Raw genomic sequence first — 8,537 nt, 5'->3', positions numbered from 1 at the left:
ATTGGTTGTCACGTCGCGCGTGGTCGAGGCCAATTTAGTACCGGTTGGTATAAACAACCGGTACAAAAGGTCTTTTTTTTCTTTTTTGTTTCTTTTCTTATTTTATTTTCTATTTATTTATTCTATATTAGTATTTCGTAATATGGAACTCCTCCACTGGATTTACTACCTCATCCAGAAGAAATTCACTGAGTTGTTCTTGAATTGCCCTGATTTTTTCCGTCTCGATGAGTGCTTCCTTCATGTCTCTCATCTGTGTCATTGGCAAAGGTTATTATATAGTAGATTAACAGGTCTACACAATTAGAACTAATTTATTATTAAGAAATTTGTATACATTCTCTGAATTCGTCGTCGGTTATACGCTTGGGACCTACAAAGCAATGGATGAACGTGAATATGTAGTATCCACATAAATTATTCCCTGGATTCGTAGTGAGATAGTGGTGGTTTCTCTACCTTTTTCACCATGCTTCTAATGAAAGTCTGAAATTTAACCTTATCAAGTGGTGGATTTTCACGGGAGGCTTTGGTGCGAAGTGAGCTTTAACCTCAGCATCCAATACTGCATCATTTTTTGCATCAGTCATCTCGTAAGCTTTCTTAGGCTCTGGTTGCTTCTCCTTCGGCTTCTTCTGCTTCTTCTTTGTAGCCGTAGTAGGTGGAACTGAAGGCGTCTTTCGTAGCCTTGCTCATAACACGGGGAGGTGGACTCATGCCAGGATCCCTGTCAACTGGTGGAGCGTGTGGACTCATGCTAGGATCCTTGTCAAATGGTGGACTCATGTTAGGATCCCTGTCTGGTAGTAGAGAGGGTGCCCTGGCAGATGGCGTAGGTGATCTTGCCCTTAAGCCTTGAGGAGATGTCGCAAGGTTGGGGGATTTGGCTGCATAATCCTTATGTAACGCTTGGACCATAGAATCCAACCATAGATGGCTTCTCCTAGATTTTTTTTCCCCATCACCTCTAGGGATATCCAGCTCCATGTCATCCCAACTGTCGACCACTCGGTTCACCCCAACTTTGGCATAACCGCGAGCTGGAATGTCCACGCCATAAATTGTTTGGCCTTGTATTGGTTATTCAGCCACACCATAAGCCACCACGATGAACTTATTTTTCATAGGAGTAACAAGCTCACAAGGGGCTCTCCTAGTGATGTCGTCCATGAGGTGGTGTTGGTTATCCTCAAACATGTCAGAAGATCCTCCAGCTGGGGCTTTCATGGAAATGACGTTGCCTCGACGCTGAGAGGGGCTTACATCGACATTAGCCTTTGATGATGCAGTTGCTTGTTCCCTGGCTTGTTTGCTAAGAGCTAGAGCCACAATTTATCTCTCTCATACTTGCAAATGAATAAAATATGAATAAATTATATTTTTTCCTATAATTTATTTAGCTCATATGAACAAATTATTCCTCTAACATCATTTGACTAATACGAAGCATAGAATCCAAAAAAATTGTAGCTTATTCTAAAAATCACAAATATGAGATCTAAATAACACATGCATATAAATGAAAAATTTCTCCATTGTATCTTATTCTAAAAATCACAAATTACTCTAGCTCTAAAGCATAAAACTTAGTATACTAACCATGTAATAAGGGAGGATGAAGTTTATAACCTTTAGAACACTTGAAGGAGTGAAATCCCCATGAAATGGTCAAAAATCCGGCAGCTCCTCCCCTATTTCACCATGAATGGATGAAGCCCAACCTGGAGGAAATGGCTCAGGCAGGAGGAAGAATACACCTTATTTATAGGAGGGAAGTTAGTACCAGTTGGGGGCTCCAACCAGTACTAAAGGGGTCACGGGGGGCTCCTGGGAAACTAGCCGTTAGACTTGGTACTAATGCAATGCTCACATTAGTACTGGGTCAAAAACCAACCGGTACTAAGGGCTAGGACCAATGCTCAGTTTTCCAGTAGTGTATTCACCCTAGGTAAAACTACATATCCCATAAACCCCTCCTAATTAGATATGCTGGGCAAGTCGAGTCACACCCCGTGAATGGGGATAAAACAACTATTAGATCCTCTATGGGAAGGATCTAACACCCCTTTATAAACTATCATGCTTTTTAGAAAACAAAAGACATTGGAAGGGTTCTCTTTAGGGAAGCATGAGTTAAAAGGATAAAATGATAGTAATGGAAATCCTAGAGTGTATTTTGGACTTGGGAGTACGGGAATGACCTCAGTGGAGGGTACTCCATCCCAAATCTTACTTCGGTCACATAAGGACCGGTTCATTGCTCAAGTCTTTCTTGTGATACGTACAACCATACATGCCAAAAGGCACAGCCTTTTGGGAGTGCCTATTTATGTGAGGCCTTCATTCAAACCCCACTAGCTGAACCTAGTAATCCATCCCAAGGGGCCAAGGTGGGCAACGGATATACTGGAGTAGGACCTTCGCATAGTCGCAGGTCCAGTTGGCACAGGTCGACTGTTGAGAGAGCTGGAGGCCTTGATAATTTTTTTATATTATGCATGCATTTCCTGAGATGAGGTCCGCAAAGTGGACTATTAGTGGCCCCTGTTTAGACCCTAGTGTATCCATGGATGGACCTAGGCAATGTTGTCTAGAGATAGACGTCAGCGGGTATGGATCTCGTAGGTTAGCATCGCCTAATGCAAAGGTACGGGCTAGCCGGATGTATGATGAAAGTGTACACCTCTACACAGAGTATAATCTATTTGAATAGCCGAGGCTCATGATCATGAGCTCACTAAGTCAAAGCCCCCATGATTAATCCTTGAAACTCTTTGGTGAAAGGGTATAGTTTTTTGGAAATGCTAGATGAAAGTCGTTGGACTGGAATCTAGAATAAAACTTGGGGACTGGTAGGGGAGATAGTTTCCCGTCCTCCAGGATCACAATTCTAAAAATATAAAATAACTTGTTTTGAAAAAGAGTCCTTTCAAAACACCTACTTTTTTAATTCACCTTGCATATGAGAGATATAACCATAAACTATTCTCTTTGTCCACCTCCCAAATTGCATATAATTAGTTACTAAATGTTGGGACTTGCTGAGTACCAATCATAAGTGTACTCAGTTTTGCTTTCATTAAATAGGGTTTGGGTTCCCGGTCCTACGTTCTCTTTTGCCTATGGAATGGGTGGTTATGCCACACTTCGCTGCTTAAAAGTGAAAACCTATTTATATCATTTAACACATCTTTTATAGTTTTGATGCTGATCCGCGATGATAACTGTGTTAGCTACTGATCCAGGGACTGATATAGGTAATCAACAGGATCTTCTGAGGAAGGTCCCCACACAAGGATAACCCTCAATTTGGTGGAGTAGCAACAGAATCGATTTGGCTTCCGATCAGTAAGATCCGAACCCCGCAATCGAAGCATCACTTCTCCACTGGTTATCAACCGTGCGCAGCCCAGTTCACCTTGCCACAAAGGCTACCTCCTGCAAGCGAATCAAGAACACAAGAAAGACCAAGGAAGAATGCAACTCAATTACAGAAAATCTTGAATTAAGCACACCAAGTTGGGGTTCTACAAATTGATACACGGTGAAATTGTTCAATGACGCATTAATCTACGCAAAACCGGGGTGTCTAGGGCGGCGGCTACTAAGTTTTATACATCCAAGAGGTGGAGGCGAAGGGGGATGACGACCTAGGGCACTCTTGGGGTGTTCTCCTCCTAGATGGGGTGCCCAAAAACTAGAGCCTAAGTCCAAAACAAACTTACAAGGCCTGAGGCCCCACAAAAGGTGATGCGGCACCTGGCAGATTCTGTACATCCAGATTTTGTATGTCCACATGTTTCGACAATTCCAATTGATTCAAATAGAATTTTGACATGAGACAAGTGCCATTGGAAAGTATATTTTCTCAGCCCATGCATATATAGAACATCCAAAATAGACTTTGTATGCGATCTAGGCATCAATTCTAAGGCGGACTGGTCCTGGACTCCGAGATAGACTCGAACTTGATATAGTTTGGGTCTCCAACTTGGCTTGGACATCCCTTGCTTGTCCTCTCTGCCTCCATACATCTCTTCAAGTACTTCATGGTCCTCTCCATGATTCCTAATTATAATAATATCTTTAGGTAGAAATCTATTCTAAAAATAACTAAAAAGAATACATAAGAATGAGCTCACCTTATCTTTAGCATGAATGGTCAGATCTAAGTGAGTCATGTCCTCATCATCTATCGTGGTGAGTTTCTTGGTTAATTATGTTCTCTTCCTAATTGCTTGCGGGTTCATCGCTCTGTCTAGATAGAGTGCCTTAGTCTTATTTTGCAATATCGAGATTAAGGTAGTAATCGACAACATATACATAGTATCCGGGTTGGACGTTGCCTTTGTTTGCCTTGTGCTCCACAAAATTGTAGGCCAGCACATGGTGACAATTTTGTGCGTCCTTCGTAATCCTCCACATTTGGGTACAGGGTAGAGCCGTTAGCCAAAGTCTCTTGGTAGACCAGAGGTAAGCTAGTGCCTAAAGTAAGCAAGCTAGGTTTAGAACCTATCCTATATAAGAACCTATACCCATAGGAATCCTCTCTACCCTTGCCAATTCTTATCTCTTGTTCTCCTTGGATACTCTAGACTCTAAGACTAGTACACACACGTTCCCTATGGATTCGATACCCTGAATACTTCTGGGTTAAAGCTATAGCGGTATCCGTACGTTTTCAAATATATTCGTGATCTCTGTTTATACCAACAATTTTGTTCCTAGCTCTAGAAGCATCATGGATCGTTCTATGTGGTCACGACAAGATGTTGCATCACCAATTTTTGGTCGTGTCGAACCTTGTACCGTGTTGGGCCTTAAGCCCATGTTGTGGGCGCCTCCCCCTTGGCCGTCCCCAATGCTACGAGATCCCTTTTTCATATTAACTCAGTAGCCATTACATTAGAGACTTGGGTTTTGTTTAGTTCTACTTTTCCATTGTGAAACAGACATTGTTCATTGTAATTGTGGTGACAAGTCCTTTTATTGTGATCCACGGACCATGTTCTTATTCTTCTCAACTATGGAGATTAATCCTTTCATGTTGAGAGCTTAAACTTCATACTTAGATTTCATATACGTCTACAATTTCAGATTGTGTTCTTTCACTTTCTTACTTGTGTTCTTCGATTCGCTTGTAGTGAATGCCTTCTTTGCGAGTTGAATCGAATTTTGCTTGGTTGATAACCAACGAAGTAGCAGTCTAACGGTTGTAGGGGTTTGAATAATGTTTGATTAGAAGTTAGATCATCAACGTCGAGACTCCACAATCAAATTTACCATACATATCATACCTATCGAAAGATCGGACCAGTGCTATATCAAGTGGTATCAGGATTCAGGTTGCCGATAGGTATACTTCATTTCCCCCTTTAGATTCATCGTGTTTTACATTACCTAGTCCTAAAAAGCCAAAAAGAATATACACTTTCAGATTTGCTTTGTTGAGTTTGTGTCTGTGGTAGAGTCTTGATGCTGGTTTAATATGTTCGTAGTCATAGTTCTTCAATCGTCCGTGCTGTTTTTGTTTCCGCCACTATCCCATCCACCTTACCCAAACAACAAGTCAAGTCACCACTTTACTTGACTTGCATGAATTCTCACCGCGCAACCTAGATAGGTTGCAAGCCGACTTGTGTTTGTCACCTTGCACCACAACCCCTCTTGTTTCATCTTTGCAGATCATATTGCTACATCCACCAGCGAAGCTTTACCCTAGGTTTTTTCTTGCTGAGAGAGCTTTGCTCAACCGTGATCTCCGTTGGGGAATAGAAAAGCTTTACCCTAGCCGCCGCCAACGTGTGTTGCCTCCTTTTAAAAACCCTGACTCGGAGGTGAAGCAGAGGCTGGGCGAAAAGCTCCTGTTGAGAAGCAGAATGTCTAGAACAGTAGTCCAGTCCCACATGAAGCAGTAATCAAGACTATCAATTTTTAGGCCACAATTTTATTGCAGCTATCAGAGTACTGACTACTCAGCGTATAGGAAGCTTGACAATACTGTTTTCACTGTGGTCTAAAAATCCCTTTCCGTCGAATGTTAGCCCTGGAGCCTTGGAGTTGGAGGTTCTCTGTTGAGAGAAAATGACGTTCGTTTTGTTCTACATGTGGGCTTTTCTCCCTACAATAAGTCCCCAGAATATGTCTCAAAAATCATTGAACAAATCAGTTGAAAATTTTCAAAGTTCAATATATCAATAAGGTCAGCATTGAAGCAGGGTTTGAAAAGATTCAATTATCTTTTGACTTGTATTATTTTCAGATTTTGGATTTTTGGTTCTCTCTCTAGACCTTGCATAGAGCTAGGGAAACACCAACCTCTATCACTGGATGTCCACAATTCATTTCAAAATAAAATTATGCAGATACTAGAATTTGGATCCATTTTACCTGGTACAGTAGATCCTGACCACCTACCTTAAAATCCTAATAATACAAAAAAAACAATTTGGAGAGAACCAGACAAAATGGGATATATCCAGGGGAAAAGCGGAAAGCACGAAAGGGGCAAGAAACGCTATGCTGATTCCGTCTCCTTCCCCTGCTCTGCCTCGCCGCCACTACTCCTCTCGGCGCCGCCTCCGACCTTCCGGCCGCAGCCCAGCCTCGCCGCTGCCTCGCACGCCCAGTCCCACGAGTGCAGGAGCATGTAGGAGCCGATGCCGCCGATGAGCCCGTAGGCGATGGAGTAGGTGAGCGGCATGAGCGCGAGCGTCAGGAACGCCGGCACGGCCTGCCGCATGTCGTTCCAGTCCACCTCCGACACCGCGCGCATCATCATCACGCCCACCAGCACCAACGGCGGGCCGACGGCCCACGACGGGATCGACGCCAGCAGCGGCGTGATGAAGAGCGCCGCCGCGAAGTAGACCGCCGCGGTGAGCGCCGTCAGCCCCGTCCGGCCGCCCTCCCGGATACCCGTCGACGACTCAATGAACGCCGTCACGGGGGACGTGCCGAGGAGGGAGCCGAACACGATGGCCGACGCGTCCGACATGAAGGCGAAGTACTGCCCCTCGAAGTCGCCCGTGGCGTCGTCGACGAATCCAGCGAACCGCGCCATGGAGTAGAGCCCGCCGGTGGTGTCGAGGATGTCGACGTACAGGAAGGTGAAGAGAGCCTCCCAGAAGTAGCCGTGGCCAATGCCGCGGAAGTCGAGCGCGCCGGCTGTGGAGCGGATCCGGTGGACGTCGAACACCTTCTTGAAGTAGTGGAAGCTGTCGTCGCCGGCGGGCGTGTCCGGGAACGCGGTTACGGCGGTGCCGCGCGGCCAGGACACGAAGGTCACGAACAAGATGCCGTAGATCATGGCGCCCCTGACGTTCTTGATAAGGCAGAAGGCGATGATGAGGAAGCCCACGACGGCGAGCCAGAACGTCGGCGAGGTCATGCGCCCCGAGAGGCAGAGTATCCCGCCGGAGACTGTGCCGCCCGGCATCAGCGCCACCGTGCCGTTGGGGAACGTCACCACTGGTGCCACGGACGCGCGCTGCGACGCCGGGCACGCGCCGAGCGTCACCAGCGTCGACGAGCTGAACCCCACGAGCCCCACGCCCTCGTTGCTCTGCAGCCCGATGAAGGCGAGGAACAGCCCGATCCCCGCGGACGCCGAGATCCGCACGGGCTTGGGGATGAACTGGGCGAGCTTGGACCGCAGGCCAACCACCGAGATGAAGAGGAAGATGAGGCCCTCGAGGAACACGGCGGCGAGCGCCGTGCGGTAGGGGAGCACGCCGGAGCCGTGGAAGCCGACGACGGTGTAGGCGAAGTAGGCGTTGGTGCCCATCCCGGGCGCCAGCGCGATGGGGAGGTTGGCGAAGGCACCCATGATGAAGGACCCGATCACGGACGACGCCGCCGTGGCGACGATCAGGTCCCGGCGGGCGCGCGCCACGCAGGCGGCGTACCCGGGGTCAACCGGGGGGAATTTGCACCCGGGGGACGGCGCGTCGCAGTCGTCGACGGTGCAGGTCGCGCCGGAGTCGGACAGGATGGATGCGTTGACGGCGAGGATGTAGGCCATGGTGAGGAACGTGGTCGTGCCGGCGCGCAGCTCCGTCGTGAACGTGGTCTCGCGCGCCGCGAGGCGGAACCGCCGCCCGACCCACGACCGCTCCACCGACGCGTTGAGACGGCCGAGCTTGGTCGTAGCCGACGCCCCCGCGTGCTCCCCGCTGCTTGCCCTCGGGATGATGGAGCCGGCCATGGCGGCGCGCGTGGGGAAGGTGTGTGGCTGTGTGGGAGTGCGTGTGTTTGGGATCTCTTTAATGAGGCCAGGTGATGTGGGGCCCCGGCATGACCGTGCAGAGTCAAAGGCTGAGGTAATCACTAATCAGAAGATATAGTCTGATAAAAAAAAGATTTTTCCATACATCTGTCGACAGATTCTACGGGTCGAAATCTGTCAAATTTCATACCTTCTTCTCCGACGAGCTTCATTGCTTCTTCTCAAGTCCAACGACCTCCATTAGCTCTGGTGGGTTAGGGTTTCAGGTTAGGGGTTCGGTATTTGGGGGATTGGTGTACCGACTGTAGAG

General features: G+C 47.4%; 1 protein-coding gene across 1 annotated transcript; it reads right to left on the bottom strand.

Moving 5' to 3' along the window:
* Nucleotides 1–6,220: 6,220 nt before the first annotated feature.
* Nucleotides 6,221–8,255, bottom strand: LOC117847082 (adenine/guanine permease AZG1). The gene has a single exon (XM_034728243.2). The coding sequence runs from the start codon at nucleotides 8,204–8,206 to the stop codon at nucleotides 6,518–6,520; it is 1,689 nt and encodes a 562-aa protein (XP_034584134.1). The 5' UTR covers nucleotides 8,207–8,255; the 3' UTR covers nucleotides 6,221–6,517.
* Between the last annotated feature and the right edge of the window lie 282 nt (nucleotides 8,256–8,537).

This window comes from Setaria viridis, chromosome 3, assembly GCF_005286985.2.
Source record: "Setaria viridis chromosome 3, Setaria_viridis_v4.0, whole genome shotgun sequence".
Lineage (NCBI taxonomy): Eukaryota > Viridiplantae > Streptophyta > Magnoliopsida > Poales > Poaceae > Setaria > Setaria viridis.
Note: the sequence above shows the minus strand (reverse complement) of the source record. Positions and strands in the feature narration are given on the sequence as shown.